Source organism: Toxorhynchites rutilus, chromosome 1 (assembly GCF_029784135.1).
Source record: "Toxorhynchites rutilus septentrionalis strain SRP chromosome 1, ASM2978413v1, whole genome shotgun sequence".
Lineage (NCBI taxonomy): Eukaryota > Metazoa > Arthropoda > Insecta > Diptera > Culicidae > Toxorhynchites > Toxorhynchites rutilus.
Genome location: NC_073744.1, coordinates 18,443,383 through 18,470,858, shown reverse-complemented (window position 1 = coordinate 18,470,858; position 27,476 = coordinate 18,443,383). Strand labels below are relative to the sequence as shown.

General features: G+C 38.5%; 1 protein-coding gene across 9 annotated transcripts in view; it reads left to right on the top strand.

Annotated features, from left to right (window-relative positions):
- The window catches only part of LOC129763581 (protein phosphatase PP2A 55 kDa regulatory subunit), a 99,158-nt gene that overhangs the window by 21,851 nt on the left and 49,831 nt on the right, over positions 1-27,476 (top strand). For 2 of the 9 annotated variants that reach the window (XM_055762791.1, XM_055762792.1), the window contains exons 2-3: positions 914-1,505; positions 15,638-15,910. In XM_055762791.1, coding sequence (XP_055618766.1) covers positions 1,454-1,505; positions 15,638-15,910 — 325 coding nt within the window. In that variant the 5' untranslated portion in view covers positions 914-1,453. Of the gene's footprint in view, positions 1-913; positions 1,506-15,637; positions 15,911-20,759; positions 21,440-22,101; positions 22,650-27,476 lie in introns of those variants that run through there. The other 7 variants (XM_055762798.1, XM_055762799.1, XM_055762795.1 and 4 more) reach the window with 7 other exon arrangements.

Sequence of the window (27,476 nt, the reverse complement as noted above, 5' to 3'; positions counted from 1 at the left end):
CATTAGCAAAGGTAGGTGCAATTGAAGGCGATATTTATCAGCGTCAAATCGCCTTCAATGAATTTTATTCTTTAGTTCGTAAAAATACCATCGCTAACTGGCAACGCAAGTGGAACGAAGATGAATTGGGCCGGTGGTTCCACTCGATTATCCCTAAGGTTAGCCTCAAACCATGGTTCAAAAGTCTGGACTTGAGTCGGGACTTTATTCGGACCTTCTCCCGACTCATGTCCAATCACTGTTCTTTAGATGCGCTGCTTTTTCGTTTCAAGCTTGCCGACAGCAATCTCTGCGTTTGTGGCCATGGTTACCACGACATCGAACACGTTGTTTGGTCGTGCGAGCTATATTTTGTCGCCAGATCGAATTTAGAAAACTCCCTTCGAGCTCGAGGAAGGCAGCCCAATGTGCCGGTGAGAGATGTGTTGGCTCGGTTAGACCTTGATTACATGTCCCAAATATATGTTTTCCTTAAAGATATCGATCTTCGAGTGTGATTGTTCTTACATACTTTCCCCCCCATTTTCTCCTCCTTTTCGTCCTTCGCGAGCTATCGGTTCCCTAACATTAGATAAGTTAAATTGTTAATACATATTAGATGTGAGGATAGTTTAAGAATTCAGTGTGATGTGTGAGTATGAATGTGAAAGTGAGTGTGAGTGTGAGTGTGAACATGGTTACAATCTCCTTACATCCCATCCTTTTCCTAAAGAAAATGTGTCACCCTTCTAAACTCGAGTCGACCGCGAGTAATCGGTTTCCTATTTCATTAACCGTAGAATTAAGAAAACATGTTAATAGTAAAAGTATAGTTGAGAGTTTGGCTTCTTTAAACCTATGTAACTGAGCCTGTACAAATAAACGAATTATAAAAAAAAAAAAAAACTTCAACACTTCCTCTTTTTCTTTTCAGAACCCCTCCGAAACGCGTAAAATAACATCCCTGTGGACCGCCCTCGCGAAACTACGCAACGTATGCATCCATTCCACGGAGTCAAGAGTGTGGTCGACGAAGACGACGCCAGACGCAGCTGCCGCCAGCCGAAACGCTCCGTTTGGGGGGAAATTGCGAAAATAAGGCCAACGGCCAGTCGAACACCAAATACTAGTGCCGCCCGACGACGGTACATTTCAGTGCGCCCCAACCGGCTGACAACCATCTCCAGCCATCATCGGCCCGCGTACATAACCTAGAAAACGTACCCATATTTCCATATAGACACACACAAACGAGCGCCGCAGACGGTGGTGGCCGGCTGATTGCCGAGTTGTTTATTTTTATTTCGCTGCGATCGCGGGGAGCGCCTTAAGTTGCTTTGAATGCTGCTGATGCGTGCAGCAGCGCTGTGATTCTCGCTGTGCTGCGCGACGTCGCGAGAAGATCAGAAACCACCACGAGGTCTTCCCTACAGAGAGCTAGAGTGGGACACACAGTGAAACGTGTACATAATTAATGATTTATGGTACAAACAAACCGCCACCAGCGTCGGAGAGTTCGATGAAGTGTAAGTATGCGCTAATTAGGCTGAAAATCGCAATGACCATATCGGAACGCAGCAAGCTGTGAATTAGCAGCAGCTGCCAAAGTGATCATGGCCAGAGTGCTGTTCGTTTCTGTTAGAGCTTGTTACAGATACGAGCACAAGGTGTAAAGTTCTAGCCCTAGAACATTAGATGACACTGTTTCAAACAAATTTAAATTAGTCAGTTTTAACGATTTTGAGATTTTGTATTAGATGCACAAGTATGATTTTACGAATGTCGTACTGTTGGCATTATGTTGAAGTTGGAAGCAGTAATTATGACTTGGGCGATATAGAACGTGCTAAGCCACCGAACAATGTTCAAGACACACAATTGGAAGCACCGACAGCCTGAAACTAACACTGATGAACGGTATCGACTACAGTTGACATCAGTCTTCCGAAAAACACTTAGAGTATTACGGGGCAAAAGTGCGCATTGGCCTTTTTGAAACATACGAACATAAAAATTCAGCAACAGTGTATTCGTTTGACACATTATTACACCAGCAGTTCATACATATAAACAAGATACATTTCATGAAATTGGCATAAAGTTAAGAGGAAAGAAGACTTTTGCGTTAAGGTAAATGATTTTGGTTTGTCCAGTCGAAAATATGATCATGGTTTGCCCACTTTTTTGAATGCTCTAATTCAGCGCTCCTGTGTCAAATAAGGCCTTCGAATGTTTCGAAACATATAAATGAAATTGCCTTTTACATGATTTATAGTAGTTTGATAGTATATTTTTACGAAATCACATGTTTTAAAGGTTTATAAAATACATCTTCTATTTGTGTCAATGCACCCCTCATTCGAGCTAACTTTGAATCGGTCACCAGATGATTATTTGGCACGTATTCAGACTTTTTCTGGATTACAACACTTATAAATATTGTAAACATCATGCTTGCTCACCATTTGTATCGGATTTACATAGCTAAACCATTAAATTTTGATGAACTCAATTCTGATCATGAGTTGTCCAATTCAATAATGTTATTTTGTCCACATGATTTCTATGGCAACCGCTTGGCGCGCTGCAGTTTGTTTATTGTGTCCTTCGCGGATAGCAGAAATAAAGTTTCTCTGTGTTGAGTGTGTTGAGGTGAACACTTCTGAAATGCCCAAGAAAAGGCAATATTCTGAAGAAAGCCTAAATTATGAATGAATCAATATGATGACAGTAAACTCAAGGAATGATAAATGCAACATCTACTTGTGAATTCGAATGTTTTCATTCAAAAATGGAGATTTCTAAAACCGGACAAACCATGATCATTTTTTTGGGCAAACCATGATTAGAGGTGGTCAAACCATGATCAAAATTCTTCTTTAAGGAAAATCGTTAAAAAACATAAAAATTTGAATAATTTCAACACCTTATGGTAGTATTAGCAACTAGAGACCTAGGGTTTTTCAACAAACCCAAACTCGTATCGATTATGTGTGATTTTCATGAAGAAAAATCGATTTGCATTTACTAGTTGCGTAAAAACACCCCAAATTGGACAAACCAAGATCATTTACCCTATATTGATTTAATTTTTTCATTTTTGGGGATGACGATTTAGTTACCTAAAATAACTGGAAAGTTCGAAACTACATTGTCAAGGGAACCTTATTCTATAGTAGATAATAGGGCGTATTCGTTTTTGTGAAAAAGTTCAAGAGCTTTATTTAGAAATTCGATTAGTTGTAAAATTACTTGTGGGGCAAAAATGTGCAACAGCGTTTTGTTCTCAAAAAAAAAAATTATAAAATGTTCTCAACAAAACTTTCAACGGGACTCACAAGAAGAAGACTAATTTGGAGAAATGCACTCCAGAAATGCTCGAAATGGTCCGACAGAGGCTTCGGGAGGGAGTCTCGAAGCGTCGGATTGCGACAGACTTCGGTATTTCTGAATCAGCTCTGGGGAAGAGGCTTCTGATAGTAAGCGATTTATGATTTGAATCTTCTTTTATTGACATTTCTACTTCTGCTGGGATGTGCCAGCGAGCACCTAGGGCGGTTCAGACCAGCATTTACGAGTGAGCAGTCTGAGGATCTGGTGAAGAATTGTACTGAATAAAGCTTTCTATGGTATGACTCTCAAACATTTACGGCGCCTGGCGTTTGATTTTGCAGAAGCCAACAACCTCCAGCACGAATTCAAGCAAGTTGTAAAACTGGCAGGAAAGGATTGGGCTTCTAGCTTCATGGGGGAACATCGGCTGACTCTTCGAATCCCGAACAGCGCAACGAAGCAACAATGTCGGAATCCTCAGAACCGAAATCCAAGATGAGAAGTAAAAAATTGCTTAAAAATAATTCAAAATTAATTTCAATAAAAAATGTTTTTATTTCAACCATGCATTCAATTCAATAACGGTCAAGTTTCGTTTATGTTTATGTTTTCACAATAAACTTCAAATAAATCAGGTGAAGGCAATTATGTATTCATAAAGTTAATTTGTTAATAGAAAGAATTCTGTTTCAAATGTTGGATATTTTATAATGTCAGTCAACCCATTCTCAAACATTCAAACATTCGCTGAATAGTAAGAAGTTTTCGATGAGATTTTTTTTCCGTGCATGTTGCCAATTGAAGTCTGGGGAGAGGGATGCCAGGTGATTTTTTTGAATGTCTTCACATGATACGAAAAAAATGTCTTCAAATGTCTTCACCATCATGTCGGAGGAAACTTAAATTCATAACTTACTTACTTTACAAAGTTTGAACATAATCATTGGTTATTCTAATTTGTATTTTTATATTCATTAAACTTACCTTGAGGTTTCGAAGTTTATTTCAATAAATGTGAACAAAGAATATATTGCGCAACTGTGAACTAAGGGGTTGTCCACATACCACGTGGACAGAAAAAGCATGATTTTAGACACCCCCCTCCCCCTCCGTGGACAAGCGTGGACATTTCTTATACCCCTCCCCCTGTTGTCCACGTGGACATTCCTCCGGTTTTGAGCAAAAAATCAAGAAATTCTATTTTTTCGCTTAAATTTCATTTCAAGTTTGTTTCTATTTTCTATTCCATATGTTTAATGATAAAAATTATAGCCTTACAATGGTAACGATTTGTCTTGAAATCTTCGATGTTTTTCAACATTGTCCGGGAGCTCATTATTTTCTTCCGAATTCCATCCACGTTATCTTCATATCCATTTTAAAATACCCTTTGTGAGCTTATTCTCGAGTATTTTTATTAAAGCTGGCTGGCTGTTTGAGTTTTCAAAAAATCAGACAATGAAATCAACCACTTTGTTTGAAAACAGAATTTTCTCGTCTAAATATCAATAACAATAACAATAACAATAACTTTTACAGGTTCGGTAGTGCCTGATGGCTATAATGAACCTAGTAAAACAAAACATCTGCAATATCATCGTGATCGATGATTCCGTTGACCTACAACCCTTAATTGGTAAATCATGCTGAATATTGTCCATAAAAATTCATGCCGAATCTAAGGAAAAAACCCAAAGCATATTTTTGTAGGCATACTTCTTTTCGATCATCGTTTTTTCCTGAATATTTCAGCATCCTTCATGCAACTTGAGAATTCCATCCTCTCAGAACTTATGCTATACAGTATGTTGAAGTTCTTACAAGAATCTTAACAGTTAATAATATGAAGATGCAATGTCTGGTGTGTAAGGCGGGTGGAGTTTTAGAAGTGCCCTAGAAGCGTTCTGGATCGTTGATTTTCATACGTTCAGCTGCTAGCAGTACTTGTTGGAATTCATCGAAACTAGCAGTAGGTAAAAGCTCAGGATACAGATTTTCTTCCAGTCCTACCAGACCCAGCCATAACTTTCTTCAAGCGAAAACCTGCTTCGGAGTTCCATTCACTTGCCAAGATTTTTTTTAACTCAACATCCTTGTAAATGATTTGCCCTTTACAATTCGCTACAAATATGTATTTTCGTCGCGTTTATGAAACGAATCGCAGATTGAGATAAGTCCCTTCAAGTGTTTTTCGGTAAAATAAACCCTTATTCCTGAATCCGGTCGAATTTGAAATTAGCACAATGTTGCGTTCTTTAAGAGGGTATTCTAGTCTAAAAATTTGAAAAAAAAATCTTTTTTTTTCTTCATATTTCTCTAATTCAGACATTTAAGAATATACCATAGAAGAGACTTTTTGAAAATCTCATTATTTACCAAGCTATAGCCATTTTAGTGATGCGATATCTTATCTAGTACGGCCATAACAATTAACTACAAACGCGTTTTTCTCGAAATATGTTTTTCAAACTGGTTTACACGATATCTCAAGTTCTACTTATCCGATCTATGTTTATATGAATACAATCTGTATGTATCTTTCTTGCAACTTGCACTGTGATCACGCGTATTCTAGAGCTTACCACTCAGAATGCATTCAAGGCGTGTTATTTGGCATAGAAATCTCAACTAAGTACTAATAAAAATGACGCAAGTAATACTACGTTGAGACGGCGAAGTTCGTGCCATTGAAGAAGAAGTAGAAGAATGTATTTTTCTATCGCATGAACCTATAAAAAATCATAATTTCGTAACTTTACTATTTAAAAAAAACAAGAAACTTGAAAAAAAAAGTTTTTAACAGTATTTTTTTCCTTCAAATTTCCGCCATTTTATCAAAAAACACATTTTTGACTTGTCCGAGGTTCATACGATAGTGGCATCTTTACTGATTCAGAATCAGTTCAAATTTCCGCCATTTTATCAAAAAACACGTTTTTGACTTGTCCGAGGTTCATACGATAGTGGCATCTTTACTGATTCAGAATCTGTTCGATTTGTTTGTTTCAGAGATCCAGAAGTGCTGGAATCTTGTACGCCATGGCACAACTTTTTTTTGAACCCCCTCACTCGATCAGCTTCTAATTATGGATATATATTTTTCCGTTCAATTTTTGTTTTATTGATATAACAAATAGTGATATAATGGATGGTAAAAATATTCTTTGTTTTACTTTTTCGGACCTCGAACAAACGTCCGAAATTCGTGTCTCTATCCCCCTTAATCTGATCGAATCAAATCCTATCGGATTGTACAAATATTGTAACCTTGAAATGCAGAATGCAAAAGTTTATTTCGTTCGGATTGCGATTTGTCAAATCCGATCGGGTTCCGTAATATGGGTTCATATGTAGTCCATGCATTGCCCCATGCCCTCTATTACCGGTTGGAATAAATTGGATCCTAGTTCATGTGCGTTGCCTTCAGAATATTCATTTCAGGAAAGAGGTTCAGTCATATGAAAAAATATGGATGTTTGACCGAGCAGCACTCTCAGGCAGTTCAGTATTTTTATTGATGAATACTGAGCACTCAGGGCGGGCGTGAAGTTCAAAAAATCGTGTAAATACAAAACAGATCTCATTCAATTTTGACTTCTAACTTGAATGTTCTACTTTGAAAAATACTTAACGTTTCCACGTGGACAATATCAACACCCCCTCCTCCCTTACCGTGGACAAGCGTGGACATTTTCGTAACCCCTACCCCCCCTAAAGTTGTCCACGTGGTATGTGGACAGCCCCTAAATTTGATGAGTTTAGAAATGATGATTGGCTTGATACTCCGTTGATTGATTGAATATAGTTAGAAATTCATGGAAATAATATCTGTCAAGAACCCACGTACGTTACCATACTGAAATGTCTTCACATATTTCATAATGGGCCTGGTACACCTGAGAGGTGTACGTCACTTCACGGTGAAAACAAAATGCACTTCATATCGTTTTCATCGTGAAGTGACGTTCGTGATCAGGCCCAATGTCTTCACAAAATCAAATGTTTTCCCTGTAAGTCAAATCTGTAAGTCTCAATCTGGGGCACCGACTGCACAGCGGGGCGGCGTCATACAAATGCTGGCCAAATCTCGCTATAAATAAAATTGCTGAAAAAAAATAAACAAAGAGAATGTAAACTAAAACAGATAGAGAGAAAGTTAGCAGTGGGCAGCTGCGATGTGTTTGTGCGTGCGTGTGCGTCTGCGTGTGTGCATACGAATGTAGAGAGTAGAGAGTAGAGAGAAGAGAATACAGAGTAGAGAGAAGAGAGTGGAGACAAGAGAGAAGAGAGTGGAGACAAGAGAGAAGAGAGTGGAGACAAGAGGGAAGAGAGTGGAGACAATGGAGAAGAGAGTGGAGACAAGAGAGAAGAGAGTGGAGACAAGAGAGAAGAGAGTGGAGACAAGAGAGAAGAGAGTGGAGACAAGAGAGAAGAGAGTGGAGACAAGAGAGAAGAGAGAAGAGAGAAGAGAGAAGAGCGAAGAGAGAAGAGAGAAGAGCGAAGAGAGAAGAGCGAAGAGAGAAGAGAGAAGAGAGAAGAGAGAATAGAGAATAGATAAGAGAGAAGAGAGAAGAGAGAAGACAGAAAAAAGAAGAGAGAAGAGAGAAGAGAGGAGAGAAGAGAGAAGAGAGAAGAGAGAAGAGAGAAGAGAGAAGAGAGAAGAGAGAAGAGAGAAGTGAGAAGAGAGAAGAGAGAAGAGAGAAGAGTGAAGAAAGAAGAGAGAAGAAAGAATAGAAAAGAGAGGAAAAAGAGAAAAAAGAAGAAAGTAGAGAGTAGAAAATAGAGAGTAGAGAGTAGAGAGTAGAGAGTAGAGAGTAGAGAGTAGGGAGTAGAGAGTAGAGAGTAGAGAGTAGAGAGTAGAGAGTGAGGAGAGAGTGAAAAGAGAAGAGAGAAGAGAGGAGAGAGGAGAGAAAAGAGAGGAGAGAGAGAAGAGAGGAGAGAGAAGAGTAGAAAAGAGAGAGAAGAGAGAAGTGAAAAGAGAGAAAAGAGAAAGGAGAAGAAAAAGAGAGAAGAATGAAAAGAAAAGATAGAAGAGAGAAGAAAGTAGAGAGAGTAGAGAGTAGAGAGTAGAGTGTAGAGAATAGAGAGTAGAAGGTAGAGAATAGAGAGTAGAGAGTAAAGTAAGAGTAAAAGTAAAGTGAAGAGTAGAGAGTAGAAAGTAGTGAATAAAGAGTAGAGAGTAAAGTAAGAGTAAGAGTAAAGAGAAGAGTATGGAGTGAGAGTAGAGAACAAAGAGAATAAGTAGAAAATGAAGAGTAAAGAGTAAAGAGTAGAGAGTAGAAAAAGAAAACTAGAGAGTAGAGAGTGGAAAGTAGAGAGTAAATAGGAAGTAGGAAGTAGAGAGTAGAGAGTACAGAGTAGAGAGTAGAGAATAGAGAGTACAAAATGAAAAGTAGAGAGTACAGAGTAGAGATTAGATAGTAAAGAGTAGAGAGAAGAGGGCAGAGAGTAGAAAATGAAGAGTAGAGAGTAGAGAGTAAAGAAAAGAGAGTAGAGAGAAGAGAGTAGAAAATAGAAAATGAAGAGAGTAGAGAGTAGAAGATGAAGATTAGAGAGTTCAAAGTTAAATTTAAAGTTGAAAGAGCAACATTTTTTTTGAAAAAAAAATATGATTTATCTTGCACATTTGAATTTGCGGTAGTTTATAATTTGATTTTCAGGGGGAGCGATTGTTCTGGGGATGCGTTTTTTTTCTAAAATGTGTTGGAAGCGCTTGCTTAGAATAAATGCGGGATGAAGAAAATGGAATAGACAGGAGGATAAACAGGAATATATTGAATTTCTTGAAAAAAAATAGACAAAGATGAATAGAAATTGAAAAGACACGCTCGGGATGGAAGATTTTTTTGGCTGATGAGAATGGAAATGAGAGTTAGTTCTGGGATAAAAAGAATGAGGGATAAATGATTTTCGAGAGCTCATTTTTTTATAAAGTGGACACTGTATGAAAACTGCTTTGTTTTTCTTTACGTAATACCGTAATACCGTGGAGAACTCCGATGTCAATTGACGCTTATTTTCTTTAGAACAGATGAAGAGGTGTATTTTGTTTGCCCAACATTTCAGACGAAGCACCCATTGTCAAAATAGGGATGCATTTTTTCAAGGCCAACACACAACAGTGGTGGTGGTGTGTATACTACGAATGCACACATGTCACATGTTCAAACACAGATACGAAAGAATCGTGTTTATGTGCAAGCACAAAACTGCGAAAACAGCGGGAACATGTTCATCTCGTACGCAGAGTTTTATGTGCAACACGGAAGGCTGATATTCACATATCAGTCTGTCGAAACACATTCTCTGTAAAATGAGCTTCTATTTACCTTCCACAAATCCACTCCATAGTGGCAGATACTGAGAATCGTTGACAAATACGCATCGCTTCACGGAGAGCCGAAAATGATCAACAAACAAACAAACAACAGCACACCGGAATGATCCTCTTGGCGATGAACTGAATCCGCTTACTCATCCGTGAATCACAGATTGTTCCAATCATCTGTGGATCAGACCGGTTCGTTATCGCCTGAATCCAGTTTATCGTTGTTGAAGAAAAAAATCCGTTTCCAGTCGACAATTGAATGTTTCTCCGACTGTCAACTCTTGTTGTTGTCATAAACAATTCACAACCGTCTCAGTGTTCAGTGAGCAACAAATGCGTCATTCATGGCGACTTTTTTGGCGATAAAAAAAAAGTTTGTTTTTCTTGTGCTCTCGTTTCAATGAATGAGATTTACCACTTATCTAAAGGCTGTAGTAAACCTCACGTTGAGACGAGCTGGAGAGTTAATTAATGAAAGGGTCTGAGTCAATTGAGTTTACTCTATTCCATACTTAACACTCCGTGGCGGCCGGCCTCATCCTTCGCGCAGACGAATCGGTTTCGGAACAGGCATCCGATTTGTTAGCACGGATGCGCGAAAGCTTATGGCTTAATTTACGAGCGCGCGTAGAACGACGACACACTTGACTTGGCGGAAAGTGATAGTAGCGCAGCAGCCTGGTGACGGCAATTGTGCGCTTGCTTGTTGGCCTCCTTCGGCTCATCCGCTCGACCGAATCGTGCGGCAAAGTAAACAGAGATAAAATTTCAACTCGAAAATACAGAATGGCGATGATAGCCTGCCTAAGGTCACTCGGATTTTTGTCGGTTCGGGAAGGCCAATTGTCAGGGACGGTTGGTTCTGGTTTCTTTTCGAGGGAATTGCGTGCTGTTTCGATTTATTGCATCCGCCAATCTATGGTGTGATTCGGCTGACATTTAAAGACTTTTTTGAGAAAATAGAGACGATTTGTCTATAGTGCAATTCCAAATGAAATCGACGAATGACAAAACATGAGTATTTTTGATTCGAATGACAGTTTGTATTCCATTTGAGTCGGAGGAAATATGAGTTTTCCACAGCAATTGGGAATTTTTTGACTCAAGTGTATGTTTTGAAAAGGGCGTATCGATTTTAGTGAGAGAAATCTTTGATAAATTATATCTCAAAAAATATGGGTCGTAGCGAAATAGAGTTATAGAGTATTGATGTTTAAACGTTGGAAAATATACACCGAGAAAAAAAATAGTACGCTTTTTTATTAACAAAAAAAACTTTAATTTGCAATATCTAAAATAGGTATTTTTTTTATTTTTTCATACAAAATAGAAGTTACTTGGGGGTCTTCGTAGCCACATTGGTTGCGCGTTCGCTCAGTAAGCGATCGATCGTGAGTTCGAAACTCAGGGCCCTCATTGACCATCTTTGTGTTGTTACAGAATAGCTACGTCCACGCAATAATCATCAGCGATGGAGATAGATCCACGGTCGAAATAAGATCGATTCATCCATACAACTGCTCTGCTCTGCAAGACACATCGGGCTGCTGTTCTATAAATAACTCAACAATGATCAATCAACTGTCTCCGCTGTTCTGTGGTCTAACTGGATAATGGAAGAACAGAAAGAATACTCTTACGCCTAAATGGCTACTTTGTAAATGTACCATATGCAATGGTATAGAAGGAAACTCTTACGCCGAAAAATAGCAACTATGTAATGTGCTAATTATAGATGTGATAACCATGTGACATGTACACGATTAAAATTCGGCTCTGTTACAGCTAAAATGCTAATGAGCCTAAAATAAATAAATGGGATAAAAAAAAGAAGTTACTTAGAGAATTAAAAAAATAAGTTGCAAAAAAAAATTTGCTATATACAAAATATGTATTTTTTTCATATAATATAGAAGTAATTTAGAAAATTTAAAAATAAAAGTCCAAGGTGGTAAAACTATTTTTGACGAGCTTTGTAGAACATCGAATTTTTATGAATTTTCGAAACTTCGAATTTTTTTATGTTAACAATCATTTTTAGCCACAAATTATGAATCCTAATGTGATTTAAAATTAAAAAGATCATTATCAATCTCCTTCTAAAAGCAGATGAGATGAGATGAAACAAAGATTTGTTTAATATTGCTATGTTATGTATTAACCCACACGTCTTCAAATGTTTTTCAACGTAACTCCTAAACATATATTTATATTTTTACCATAATTATGCATTTGGAAAAGTTGTTGGCAATTATAAGCAAATCCATGAAATTGAACTTGACGGTATAACACGACAAACTATTAAAAGGACCTATTAACTATAAAAAAGCAATAAATTGGGAACATTTTTGAAAATATCCCGAGAATGGTTGCTCTTCGAAGGATAATGTACTTTTTTGTTTTAAATCACATCAGGTTTCATAATTTGTGACTAAAAATGATTGTTAACATACAAAAATTCTAAGTTTCGAAAATACATAAAAATTCGATGTTCAACAAAGCTCGTCAAAAAAAGTTTCACCACCTTGGACTTTCATTTTTAAATTTTTTAAATGACTTCTATTTTATATGAAAAAAAATACATATTTTGTATATCGCAAATTATTTTTTTTTTCCAAATAAAATAAAAAGAGTACTATTTTTTTCCCAATGAATATTTTTCACTTTTAGACATCAATACTCTATAACTCTTTCTAAGACACTATTTCGATACGACTCATAGTTTTTGAGGTATAAATTTTCAAAAATTCCTCGCTAAAATCGATACGCTTTTTTCAAAAGTTACACTTGAGTCAAAAAATTCCTAATTGCTGGAGAAAATTCATATTTCCTCCAACCCAGGCGGAATACAATCATTCGAATCAAAAATACTCATGTTTTGTCATTTGACGATTTCATTTGGAATTGCTCTATCAACAAAATTCACAAGTTTTTCAGAGTTTCTGAACACAACATTGCACGCTATTTTATATGAGTGAGTGATTTCCGTGTACGATACAAAAAATCTACGCGAATGATGTTTTTTTTTAATTTGCTTGTTGGATTTATGGAATATGTGACTCCCACATATCACACGATAGATGGGAACGATGAACTTTTTTTCCGCGATGGATAAGAAAGGAAGCGACTCCTGATGAGTGCGCTGGATTCAATTGAAAGCGGATCGAGATGACCGCGTTAGGTTCAAATGAAAGCAGATATTGACAAATGCGTTAGGAAGCGTCAATTGGAAATGGATCAAGACAACCTCGCTGGGTTGAATTAAAAGCGGATCGAGACGACCGCGCAAGGTTCAATTGAAAGCGAATCGAGACAACCTTGCTAGGTTCAATTGAAAGCGGATCGAGATGGCCACGCCAGGTTCAACTGAAACCGGATCGAGACGACTGCGCCAGGTTTAATTAAAAGCGGATCGAGACGACCGCGCTAGGTTCAATTGAAGGGGATCGAGAAGACCGCACTAATTTGAAGTGGAATTTATTTGTAAATGTGACATCATAAATGAAAAATACTACATTATAATTTCTTCCGTGAAAAATAGGTAACTAAAAAAAAAACAGGAAATGGGTTATATCTGTGGTATAACCGCGAGGGTGACGTAGGACTACCGTTGATTTAGTGATCATTTGTTTTTAGTTGCATCTGAATCAATTCTGAATGAATGAATAAATGAGTATTTGGGGAACTTCGAAAACGAGAGCGTTACGTTGGAGGCACAATATTCAGCAAAAGCCGCAATCACACAAAAGTTGTATAATACATAATACAGTATTGTGATATAATTTGTATTCCATTTCCAATAGACTGAATATCTGTTGCATCAAATTTTGCTTTCACTCATCCTTTCTCACAACACCCATTTCTAGTTTGAGAAATTGTTGAGTAAACATCGTTTGCCAGTGCGCCTAGAGCGGGGATTCTTTCTTAAGATTCATTGCACCTCTAAACAATTGCCGAAAGACGTGGTCTTACGTTGATCGCACTTGATAGAAAAATCACAAAACCAAATGTATTTGGTCGCAGTATTATATGGATAGAAAACATTAAAATAAACTCTTTCGCTTGAATGTATTTTCCGATTCCAAGAGTAACTGGCACATTATTTTTCAGCAACGATTACATCTTTCTGGAATCTTCTCGATGTTGAATAGCAACCAAATGAAAAGAGTATGTGTGTATGTGCTTCCGATGCCTCAAGCGGAACTGTTTTTCGATGCTGATACTCTCTTGGTCGCCTTTGCAGTGGCATCACTCTTCTCCTGATGGATTCCCTTCTGGTCTAAGATGCACAAACAGGCACTTGGTGACACCGTTCATCAGCGCTTTCATGATGAACGAAGTTAGCTTCACCACAGCAGCGACAACCTGCTCCAATCGCTGTTTAATTACAACTGAGTGGATTTCCGAGCGGCGCTCGCTTATATACCGATTGGTGATTTCAATAGCCTGTTTTGAAAGCAATTTTAAGGCTATTGAAACAAGTTTTTGGATAAAAAGTTTACAAGTATATAACGCGTAGACATTTTATCTTTCGAATGAAGTGTTTCTCATACCATTTCGTTCAGTTGTTTAGGAGCTATTAATGCTCAAAATCTCGGTCTCCGGCGTAACGCTTTCGTTTTCGAAACTTTGATTTTACACCCCGGTATAGTAAAGAAAGACGTAGTCCTACGTCAAAATTTGATTAGATTTTATCGATCGGATCGGACTACGAAGGAACAGTTCGTGTTCGGGAGTTCCGATCACCACCAAAGCAATCATCATCAATGAGCTAGATTGTTATGATTTCAAGAGCTTGCTTTAGAAGCAAACTTTGAGCTATTGAAACTAGCTTTTGGATCAATAAGTAACCAACATATAATGCGTAGGTATTTTATCTTTCCAATGAAGTCGTTATCATACCATTTCGTTCAGTTGGTTAGGAGGTATTAACGCTCACAATCTTGTTGGCCCGGCGTAACGCTCTCGTTTCCGAAACCCCAGTATAGAAATGAAAGACGTAGTCCTACGTCAAAATGAGAATCTGGAACAAACAATTGTCTGAGAGGTGTTCGATCTGCAGGATCATATGGATGTGATCCAGGGAGTGGAAAGTACCAAAATGGACCAAATCGAACAAATTTCTTCTCAAACGAGCTTTGCTATGTAAGTTGTCACACAAAGTAAACTAAAGCTAAAGTCCTCTGGTTAAAACGAAATAAATTACTTTCCGACGATTCCAATATATGTGTTGAAGGCATAGAATAGTGCAAAAAAATTGAAGTAGGCAAAACAGAACATGGAAAACAGAACGCAGCACCGCAGCAGAACCAATCGACAGTTTCCGCTTCTGTAGTGTAATTTCATGCTGCTTTGTTCTGATATTCACGAGTGAAGAGCAAAAAAAAACTTTTAATGAACCATTCTGAATGAGACTACACGAACGGTTTCTCTTATCTTTCCCACGCTGTAAGATGATGGAACTAAAAAAGCAAAAACAAGAATTAGGTCATTGCCAGCAGCAAGTCGATACACACAACCCACACGGATATTATTTACGCGCTGCCATTTATAATTTCAACAATATGGACTAGCATCAATTCCGGTGCGCCACCACGGGTTTCCCCGAATCGGACACATTGTTTACTTTTGCGGCTGGTTGCGTGAGGGAGTGAGAACCAATCAGGAGAGTACCATCGCACCAAAACCGTCTCGATAAGGCAATTACTAATCACGGTATGGTATCCGCTGGGGTAATGGGTTCGTAAAATATGAACATAAACAGCAGTTAAAACAAATACTCGAAGCAATCAGATGAAGCCAACCTCGTATGAAGATTGTGTGGCGTCGATCTTTGAAAGTGTGCTCTGTAGTTTTTTTTTGGGCTTATCGTAATCATATTCTGCTCACATCTGTTATTTGCAATTTTGTGTGATGATATATGAACCTAATTTTGATTATATTGTGCTCTACACAGCTAATTACAATGGAATATCTTTGCTTGCGCCTCGCCCACAGCTAAAGTTCAAACTAGCATAAGACAAAGTGCACCATCGCTTGGCCGATGGGGACGCTCAACGGTCACCACGAGTCCGATCAGCATACCAGGTGGCGGCGGGGGAGAATACATTGCTGGAGGCGGAGGGTCAAGTCCACCGCACAGTCCCAATTCACCACCCGCAAACGAGTCCCGATCTGTGATACGACAGTCCAGCTTGAACAAGATCAGCTATATGATCAACACCGCGGTCAATGGAACCAAGAAGCAGTTCATCAGCAGTACCAGTGGAGGTAAGTGATAACCAGGGGTGGCATTTCGTATTTCAAACGAGTGATTTTCGTTCGTTTCGACCATTTTTGCCATTATAAATTCCGAAGCGAGCTCGAAACGAGCGAAATGAATAAGGCAGTAGTAGAGTTTCGAGCAAAGTTTGACATTACGTAACATTGTATTCGAGCATTTTTTAACTCGAAACTAGAACAAGAAATGGTTGATCGTCGTATGGAAAAATGTTAGTCAAACGTTGATTTTAATACTAAACCTTACATCAAAGATAATTTCAATTGCATTTCCTTTAGTTTTGACATCTATTTGTACAAGTATGTGAGTATGAATACAATACTTTTATTTCAGCACTATGGAATCACATAGAAATACAACAAGCGTCACATTTGTAGTACATTTGTTTATTTTTCGTAAACCTTAGAAGGGGTATATGAGTACCATCAATTCACCCAGTATCTTGAATTTGTCGAAGAAATATTGCATTATTTCATTAAACGATGTTGTATCCAATTTGATCCATTTTTCGCATAAGCTTCTTTGCAGAAGTGCTATCATTTCATTGAACACTGATGAAACTGTTGATTGAGCCATACCAAGTAAAAAGTTTTCTCCTTCGTTACATTAATTTGGCACGACCAGAAGCCAGAAACTTCAAAACGCCCGCTAATTTCAAAGCTGCAGGAGTAGCAGTACTTCTGAAAGTTGTTTGGAACACGGTTGTATCCGAAATATTTATTAATAATTTTATATTAATTAATATATATTTATATTAAGTCTGATATACTGCCGAAACCTTGAAACAAAAGAATAATTATTATCATTTATATCTGAATCGTATATAAGAAAAACTCACCCATTTTCACTTAGCGAAAGAGGATTACTTTTATCCCTCAACTCCCGCCTTTGTGGAATAAGCGTGCTCTCTTCTTCACTTTCGCTGTCGTCAAAAAACATTTCGCGATCTTCTCTTTTCAATCACAATTCTAATATAAAATCAAATTAAATTTGTTTTTCGGCATTGATATTTGCAATAGCCTGAAGTTTGCTTTGTTTACAAACCCAAAAATTTGACATTTCTCTTCGAGACAAATTTTGCTCGAAATCTAGTACACTGAAAATATTAACTCGAAAAAGATACATAATACTAAAATCAATTCGATTCGAGTTTGAATTATCTCGAAACGAGTTACTCGTTTCGAAATGCGCAATGTTACCCCAGAGTTTCGTTTTTGCGATAAAAGCCGTGGATGGGAATCATACAAATTCGATTTTTTTTGTATTGTTAGTTACTACACTGATTATTGTACTCGATCAATGAATACTATTATAGTAATTCAGCCATTCTATGCCAAACCAATATAGTGGTTCTTGAATTTTAGTGAAAAGTGGAAGTTTTGTTCCTTATCACAAAATATTAGACCCATATTTTTTTTTTCATTAGGGTTCCTATTACCATTTAAGGGTAGTCCGAAAAATCAATTTTTTCGTCTTTTCCCCAAGAATGACTTTTTTAAAAAGTTCGTAACTTTTGATCTACTGGACCGATTCCGATGATCCACAAATCAAATTGGAGCCAATTAGGTAGTCTTATCTGAAAATGTATAGTACTAGCGAAAAAATTACATTTTGTTTTCGTTATTATCTCGAGACCATGTTAACTATGGAAAACAAATACAATCAGTTTTCCATAGTTAACATGGTCTCGAGACCATGGACGCTTTTTGAATTTTTTTTGTTATATAGATATATCGGGCTCACTAGTTCAACAGTAATGAATTGTTGTTTTTTTTTTCAACATTTCTGGAAAAATGGGGAAGACATTGATTTTTCGGACCACCCAAATATGGGTCTAATGTTTTCCAAAAAGTAACAAAACTTCCACTTTTCACGGAAATCTGAGATCCACTATATCAGTTTGGCATGGAATGGCTGAGTTATGAGTTATTAGTTAAAATAATAATTTTATTTGTATTCAGCATTAGAAAGGCAGATTGGAATTCCAAAACCAGCTTTGGAAAAATCTGGATTGTTTGACTGGGTTAGCAAAATTTTGACTCAGTGTAAAACAAAAATACCCTAACAAATATTTTCATATAGAGTCCCTTCTAGTCCTCCACCAAAGTTCCTGGTTGAAATATACTGTTGAAACTGTTGAAATATACTCGTTGGTTGATCAGAACCACCCAAATTAAACTTTTTTTCGTCACTGAAGATAACCTAGCAAAGTCAAAAGTAAAAATAAAGCCGTCTTACATTGAAGATCTTTTCGTTAGGTATAGCAAAATGTATTCTTTTGAAAACATTCTTTGTCACTTCCCACTGTTGGATCATGTGAGCTTTGGCAAAACTCTTTTGATGTGAGACGGTATAAGATTAGGAGCTCTAACCTTTAGCACTCTTTATGTAAAGATTTTTTACAAAAACTTCATGGGTTGTCTTCCGGAAAACATTTCGATTCAAAGATTGGTTTATTTGCATGAGGTACTGTTTCCCGCTTATTCCGGTCAGAGAGCTTCGATTTATGTGGCGCTCTCTGTTTCTTACCGTACCCTTGAGGATTCGCCAAATAATTGAGCACTACTTGAACGATTAACGATCGAGTAATGCTTTCTTTGATGATGAATGGTAATAGGAGTACCGGTAAGTTACTGGTAAGTTTCTTCGTTTTTTTTCAAAAATTAATGCTTTATTCTGCAAAAATGGTTACAAAATTAATATTCAAAGTATTGCCCATCGCTAGTGAGAACATTTTCGGCCGGTTTGTTGGCTAACTACGAATCGATCCAATTTTTGACTTCATCAAAATTGGAGAAGTGTTGATCAACCAGGCCATGTTGCATCGATCGAAAAAAGTAGTAATCGGACGGAGCAATGTCTGGAGAATACGACGGATGGGATAGGACCTCCCATTTCAGCGTTTCCAAGTATGTTTAGACCAGTTTCGCGACATGCGGCCGATCATTGTGGTGCTGCACAATAACACTAACGTGTCGTATTGTGGTCATTTTTCCTTCAGTGCATGACTCAAACGCATCAATTGTCGTCGGTAGAGGTCCCCCGTAATGGTTTCATTTGGTTTCAGCAACTCATAGTACACCACACCCATCTGCTCCCACCAAATAGACAGCATAACCTTCTGGCAGTGATTATTCCGCGCGGTCGTCGATTTTGATGCATGGCCGGGGTATCCATACGTTGCCCGACGTTTAGGATGGTCGTAATGGACCCACTGTTCATCGCCAGTAACGATTCTATGCAAAAAACTCTTTCTTTTATGCCGTTGGAGCAGTTGTTCGCACGTGGAAAATGGTGTTCGACGTCTCGTGGCTTCAATTCATACGGTACCCAATGTCCTATCTTTCTCATCATTCCCATTTTGATCGGATATGGTTTGCTGAGCTACTTCAAGTGTATCTGCAAGATCTTGTTGCGTTTGTGACGGATCTTGATCGAGTGAAGCCTCCAATTCTTCATCTTCAAACATTTTTGGTGGTCTGGAACGCTCTTCGTCTTCGAAGTTGAAATTACCACTTTCAAACCGTGTGAACCACGTCTGACACGTTGGAATCTTTTTGAGACACACTCCATATTTCGCCATACTGCATCTAAAGGATGAATTGACATATTTGGTCCCCTTGTCCGTTCTCAGAACTGTCAGCCTCCCGACTGTGCACTGTTGCCTCAAAAATCGAGACAAAAACAGATGATGCAGTGCTTATGGTGTGCCGAGATCGATTGATACGATACTCTATCAGGAAATGACCGAGCAATAATTGTGAGTACAGTAATTTACCTCTAATCCGGCATACCGAGGCACCACTCAGTGTCCCATTAGAGGCGATTATGACCTGTACAGGCAAACCTGTTTTTGGGTGGTCCCTTTTCGCGTGATTCGTCGTTTGTGCGACTCTTTCTGAGCGATTCTTTTATGACATCGGATCTTGAATCACACAAACTAATCGCTCAAATAATACGATCCCATCTAAGCAGTCACACAAATGAGAAATCGCACAAAAAGCAACCGCACAAAAACAGATTTTCCTGTAATTAGACATTAGCGCTGACAGTGGTACAGTATCGACTTTCAATCTGGGACTACAATTTGTGTCCCAAAAACTCGATGTTTACAAAAATGTCCAATTAAAGACGAAAATTTTCAATGATTCATGTCGCATTACAGGTCTGTCCAATTGGATGTCGAATTAGAGGTAACTTACTGTACAAGAAGAAGCTTGTATCTTCGGTTTCGACCAATCAGGACGCGGTATTTAAGATTTTTCAATTGTTCGATAGTTAGTTTCTTGAGATATAGTTATGCTTCCATTCACGGAAGCGGAGTTTCGTTCACAGATAAACAGGCAAGACTGTTTCTTCCGATGGGGGTATGAGAACTGATTTTTATTTTATTTAATGTCATGATGTACCGAAATCGGTTGACGCAAAAATCTCATCAATCCATCATGAAATGACAGAGCAATATGCGTTTGAATTCGGACATTTTACACGATTTGATCGATTTTTGTTTTTCATATGTTGCCCCTCAAATCCTACGTCAAAATCCAGGAATCCAGGAATCCAACAAAAATCTTCAAACAAAACGGTCATATCAAATCCGCAACAGCAGTGCGTCACCCCCTCGACCTGTCTAACTCGTGTCCACGATTTGAAACTCGTCTAAAAAGTTCGCCGCTGTCATTTTCCCAACAGACGATTTCGGGCGGGCGACGTTCACTCATCGGCCGCCGTCATCTCTGTGGTGGCGCTAGCGTGTGTTGAATGGCGTGTGTTGAATTTTCGCATAAAAAAGTGTGACCGTTCTTCGAACGGCATCAACACATCGCTGCAGCGTGATACGGCTTTCTGGTGTGTTGTGGCTCTGTGTGTGTTAGTGAAGGCGATTCGACAGCATGAATCGTCGTCTGTCCGTCCGTCCAGCGGCAGCAGCAGTCGTCAGGCAAAAATTGCGGTAATCGTCGTCTTCGTCGTCGTCGTCGTCGCTGTCTCTCGGTATTGAAGCAGCAGAAAAGCAATATTTGAAGTGTTGTGCTTCTCGCGAATCGCAAATCGGATATTGCGAAAAATTCAGTGTGCTGGTCGCGCATAATTTGCTATCGTTTTCGGTTTCGTTTGCGTATTTTTCAGGATTAATTTTTCTTTCTTTTCACTGCCTCGAGAGCAGCTGGAATTTTCTTCGGTGGCTCACGCGATCCTTGTTCCCTTTACCTTCCGTCGGAAGCGAAAACCCACAGAGCAGAAAAAAATGTGCTGCGGTTGAAGCATTTTTCGCGACAGGCAAGAAGGAATCATCGGTGTGTATAAAAGCAAGTGTGTGCAAAAAGAAAAAGAAGCAGTTATTGATGGCTGGCAAATTTTGTTCGATTTTCCCTTCCTGCTAAACAAACGCAAAGTCGGGAGGCATAAGTCGCCAAACTGTGAACGTGAAGGAGTCAGAGTCGGTCAAAAAGCGGTTCCGGAAGGCGAGCAAAAAACATTACCTTGTTCATTCAGTGGAAGAAAAGTGCGAATTTTTGGTGGTAGTGTGATTCTTGTTCTTTTTTTTTCTCCTTTCCACAGTATGAGTGTGATGGAGTTGGTGCAAATGAGACGGAGCGAGAAAGGAACAGAACGCATATAATTTAGTTGCGAGAGCAGTGCTGTCAGAAACGGATAAAGTTCGCAGCAAAATTTTGGATCTTTCTGTTTCGTGATGTATGCAAAATAGTTTACGCAAATTATTATCACTCATCGAAATTCGTTTAATTCTAATTCTAAAGGGAGTAAACCGATTCTAGTTGATCGTGATGATTTTCAAATAATGTCGTACCCAAGTTTGCTTTATTTTCACGAGAAAATTAATATTGGAAAAATATTACGTATCGAGTCTGACCGCACTGAACAACTCTGCTAGTTTTTGTTCTTGCTGTTTTTTTTGCATGATCTACTTCTTGTCGCAAGTCGGACAACACATCTCGCAAAAATCAAACACACTCACACACACATACCCGCGCGTACGTCATGCATGTGGAAAGGGAAAAAGATAGTGCACCACATGTTGAAGTGAGAGGAAAGATTTTTCCTTCGATTAACCCGCGGGGACTGGTTGTGAATTATTTGCGCGACCTTGTTCAGGTGTGCGTGCGAGAGAAGAAAGGCAGCATAGATTAATCGTCCGTGGTGTAACATTTGTTTCTTGCAGCAAAGTTCTATTCGGAAAAAATAATCACTGATAAGAGGGAGTTGATGAGTGTTTGCTGGTGGAATTAAAGAAAAAAAAAAGAATAAGAAAGGCTGTGCAGCAAGGAATTATTTTGCTTTCGTACAAGCGCGTGCTGGTATGAGAAAAAGAGAGAACGAGCGAGAGAGTGAGAGTGAGTGCTGATATTCTCTTGTTCGGGTTTAGTGTAGTGGTGGTGACCTGCTGCAATACGCGCACACATCATTCCGAGTCAAATATAACAACACAAAGAAAAAAATATATATCGCATAAAGGAGTAACACAGTTAAGGAAGCAGCTGAACTACGAACAATTAAGAAACAGGAGTTTGCAGAATCTGTGAAAAAGAAAAACAGAGCAACGCCAAGTTTTTTTTTGTTTGTGAAAGGATCTCCGTTTCCCCACTGGCAACGCGTTTCGGTCATCGCGTAGAATCCTACTGCCGTCAGCCGCAGCCGCTGTTATTGTTTTTGTTATTGTTGTATGAAGGAATACTGTGGTAGTGGTTGCGACGCGATTTGACATGGCCGGTGAGTAAGCAGAAGCAAAAATGTGTATACTTTCTAGCGATTACAACAGGGGAAAAAATGACTCCATTTGATTTGATTCGGCTGAAGTTACTGGGAGAAAATAAACATGCAATCGATTGATGGGTCTCTTTTGATTTTCGTGAGAAAGGTTGGAAAAGAGTAGACATTCCAGAAATTGTTGGTGTTGGATTTCGTTCATCCGGGAATGTTGGGTACGGTTCCTCCCGGCCGGCCGGCCGGCTGGAATTCGGCTTGAGTGGTATTTTCAATTGCAAGATTCGTGGTAAAAGCGTTAAAAGTTGAACTCCCGTTCTACGCATAGTTGTCTCATGTTACTTTTTGACAATTTTCTTCATAACACGATGTTTTTATCTATAATCTTCCAGAAAAAAACACAAAAAAAGTATTGTTTGTTCCCAGTATTTCAGAAAACGACATCAAGTTCAAATGTTACATGTTGATATTGTAGACATAACTGTCCCACCATGAAATTTAAGCACGTAATCAAGCTTGATTTATTTAAAATGAGGGGATCTTCACACATTTCTTTAAATAATAGTTTAGTGCTTATAAAAAACCTGATGTATTAATAAACTGAAATACCTAAAGCTTCTGGTAGACAATTATGCCAAAAAACATTGATTGCGTTTTTCTCAGTTGCTGATTTTGGAACATGGAACAACTATGCGTAGAACGGCAGTGAAGTGGAATCACATAAAAAAGGTGTACAATTTCATGCAATCTCATTTTACAATTCAATCTCCGAAAAGGGGTCCGATCGAAAATATATAAAAAAAATTTCAATTTACACTTGATGACGTTGTCTTCATTTGAGAAATATTTAGGGGAACCGCGGGTAATACGGACAGTGGGGGTAATATGGACAGGTGGTTGATCTGCATATTTACATTTTCAATTTCCGATTTCTGTTAATGAGAACACCTTCTACATGTTATTCTATTATATTGAAGCCACACTATGGCAATGAATACTGATCAAAAGTGAAAAAGGGAAATAAAAACCGAAAATCATATATGAGTGGCTTAGAATGAAAGGGGTGTAAGTGATTTGATCGATTTCTCCACATCGACTCTCTCTTTTGGTCATAACTTAGCTGCAAACTCATTCTCAGCTGTAATTAACAATGTGGAAGATAGGTCAAAACCTCATCTATCGGATTCTATAGCAAACTCAAATTGGAATGTTTTTGTAATTGAGTTATTAACTAAAGAAAAAATTGATGAAGAGAAATCGATCAAGTCACTTACACCCCTTGCATTCCAAGCCCCTCATATGATTCCGCATGAGGATGTAATTTTAGCTGCTTCGATATTAAGCATTTTGAATGGTTTAATATCAAAATTCAATTCGCTGATGGTTTGTGAGTTAACAGAGAAGCGATATTAAGTATGTACGTATTTTTGAGTGGAAAAATTTAAATTATTGAAATAATTGTACTGGTGGGGTAAAACGGGCAGTTGCCAGTGGGAGTGAGATGAATTGGGAAAAGTCTGTTTAATCTATTCCCAAGGAATGCTCTGCGTCTATAAATGGAAATCAAATCGCCAAATGTGGACTGTTTAGAAGCTGACTGGAACCAAAAGCAAAAAAGTTGAGGGTCTGTCCGTTCATACTTCTGAAAAACACGATATCACTTCTAGGGGTCTGTCCACATACCACGTGGACAACTTTGGGAGGGTAGGGGTTACGAAAATGTCCACGCTTGTCCACGGTGAGGAGGGACGGGATTTTGATAATGTACACGTGGACACGTTAAGTATTTTTTGAAGTAAAACTTTGAAGTTAGTAGTCAAAATTGAATGAGATCTGTTTTGTATTTAGTTTTGTTTTTTTTTTTCTTCCAAAATATATATTTTTATCAAGGGTCATATGGCGTTAGAATCACGGGGCCGGGAGTTCAATACTTTGACAATTTTTCTTATTATCTATGTTAGTAATACGTAACCGATTACTCGCGGTTGGCTCGAGGTTAGTATTACAAGTGTTTTCGTAATTCGGATGTTGCTGTCTCCAATGCTCTGTACGTGTGCCCGACACGGGATACTTCCTATTGGGATGCAGCTGACCCTTAATCAGCAACGCCCCCCTAGTCTGTACCTCATATCTAGCGTGGTGCTTCTTTCTCGACTCGAGGAATCCAGGATAGAATGGTCACTAACCGGCGCAATCATCAGTTCATGTAGAGTTGTCATGAGCGGTACAACCTTTGGCTCTTGTTGAATGATCAGTGGATTGCACAACCTTTGGCCCGTGTATCTGTAAAGAGTGTGTGTATGTATTGCCGCGACTAAGTAAAAGTTTATCGATCGGATAGGAGGGATATAAAACGGGGACACAACGAAGGAAACATCTTTAAACGTTGACATCGGCGTTCCTGAGGAACAGGTATAGATGAAGCAGAAGATCAGGATCACGGCTACCTAAGATATCCCGGCTCAGTGCTCTAGAGAGCTGAGAGCGAGCAGTATGGAACCGGATACACGACCAGACAACATGCTCGATGTCGTGGTAGCCATCGCCACAATCACAAAGATTGTTTGCTGCGAGCCCAATGCGATAGAGATGCGCGTTTAGGTTGTAGTGATTGGACATAAGCCGAGATATCACGCGAATGAAATCACGACCTACATTCAATCCCTTGAACCATGCACTCGTCGAGACCTTAGGGATAATCGTGTGTAACCAACGACCGAACTCATCTCCACTCCACATGCGCTGCCAACTTACGAGCGTGTAACTGACGAGGAATGTGGAAAAATTCATTATAAGCAATTTGCCTTTCAAAAAGTGTGCCTTCTAAAGCGCCCACCTTAGCTAGCGAGTCCGCTTTCTCATTTCCCGGAATCGAACAATGAGAGGGAACCCATGCTAAGGTAATCTTGAATAATTTTTCGACCAAAACACTCAATAGTTGTCTTATTCTAGTTAAGAAATAAGATGAGCGTTTATCAACCTTCATTGAGCGGATTGCCTCTATTGAGCTGAGACTGTCTGAAAAAATAAAATAGTGGTTGATGGGCAATGTTTCAATGATCCCCAGTGCGTAGAATATCGCACCCAGTTCAGCGACATACACGGTACAAGGATCTTTGAGTTTGAAAGAGGCACTGGAATTTTCATTGAAGATGCCGAAGCCAGTGGACCCGTTTATGTATGAACCGTCAGTAAAGAACATTTTATCAGATCTAACTTTCCCATATTCTGCCGAAAATATCGGCGGAATAGAATCGGAGCGTAGGTGATCTGGGATTCCATGGATTTTTTGTCGCATGGACAGATCAAAAATAGTAGTTTTGTTTTGTTTTGTATTCTGAACTGCCTGAGAGTGCTGTTCGGTCAAACATCCAAATTTTATCATATGACTGAACCTTTTTCCTGAAATGTATATTCTGAAGGTAACGCACATGAACTAGGATCCAATTTATTCCAATCGGTAATAGTGGGCTTAAATCTGCCAGTTTAAAGACACCCAATAACACAAAGAATGTTGGATTTTTTGTAGTATTAAAAATCACGACTTTAAGACTTATGTGCGGGTTAAATTCAGCTTTTGCTCTTGATGACAAAACTGTTTGGTTTTTTTTCGAGAACTCCCAAGGATTTCTGAATATTGAAACGAACAACAAATTCTTCCAAGAGTCGTATCTCTGGAGCCCTATTTCTTGCAATGATGTTGTTCTTCATTCATGTCTGGTAATTTTTGTAATACGCTTATTTTGAGTTGTCTGGAAAGTTCATGCTGCTGATTAATTAAAAGAAAAGATTAATCTTCCATGCACATGGATTAGTAGATTCGCCACAGACGTCGAACATCACCGAAATCACAGAAACGAAACATCACGAAAAACATGCATGCAACAATGCATGGACTAAATATTAACCCATATTACGGAACCCGATCGGGTTTGACATATCGCAATCCGAACGAAATAAACTTTTGCATTCTGCATTTCAAGGTTGCAACATTTGTACAATCCGATAGGATTTGATTCGATCAGATTAGGGGGGATAGAGACACGGATTTCGGACGTTTCTTCGAGCTCCGAAAAAGTAAAACAAAGAATATTTTTACCATTCATTATATAACACTATTTGTTTATCTATCTTTCAACAATAAAACAAAAATTGAACGGAAAAAAATATATCCATAATTAGAAGCTGATCAAGTGAAGGGGTGCAAAAAAAAGTTGTGCCATGGCGTACAAGATTCCAGCACGGATGTGTGTTTTCTATCGTTTCAATCGGCTCCGTTCTGTAGAAAGCTTTGAACCTTCAATGTCATTTTAACGCATTAGTAGTAGTGATCGCTTCATGCATAGCTGACTGCGTTTGACCTGTCGCACTTGAAGATGCAGAAAAGTGTTTGAAGGATGACGGATTTAGATGAAAGGTTTGAACCCGGTAGTCAGTACTGTTTATTTCGTAGTGTTGTGTTGCGTGCGGCCTGTATGGTGCAGTCAAGTGTAGCCATCAGATTACATTTTTTACGATGGAGAAGTTTCACCCAAACAGAAAAGAAAAGAAGAATATTCGAGATAATATGAAAATTACAAATTGATTACCTTCGATAATCTCTCATCCATTCTACAAATGTGAAATAATAAAAAAATATTTTTTAATTTTTTTTTCTGAGTTTATCTACTTGTCCTATGAACAGTTTGAACAGGCGGACGAAACGCCACTGAGTAGTACCATATATTTGAGTCCTTATATGGTACACCATAGGATCTATGGTGAAAAATGCACCATTTCGTTTTTTTCACACCATTCTCAATAGCTTTGAGACAAAGATAAGAAAAAATACTG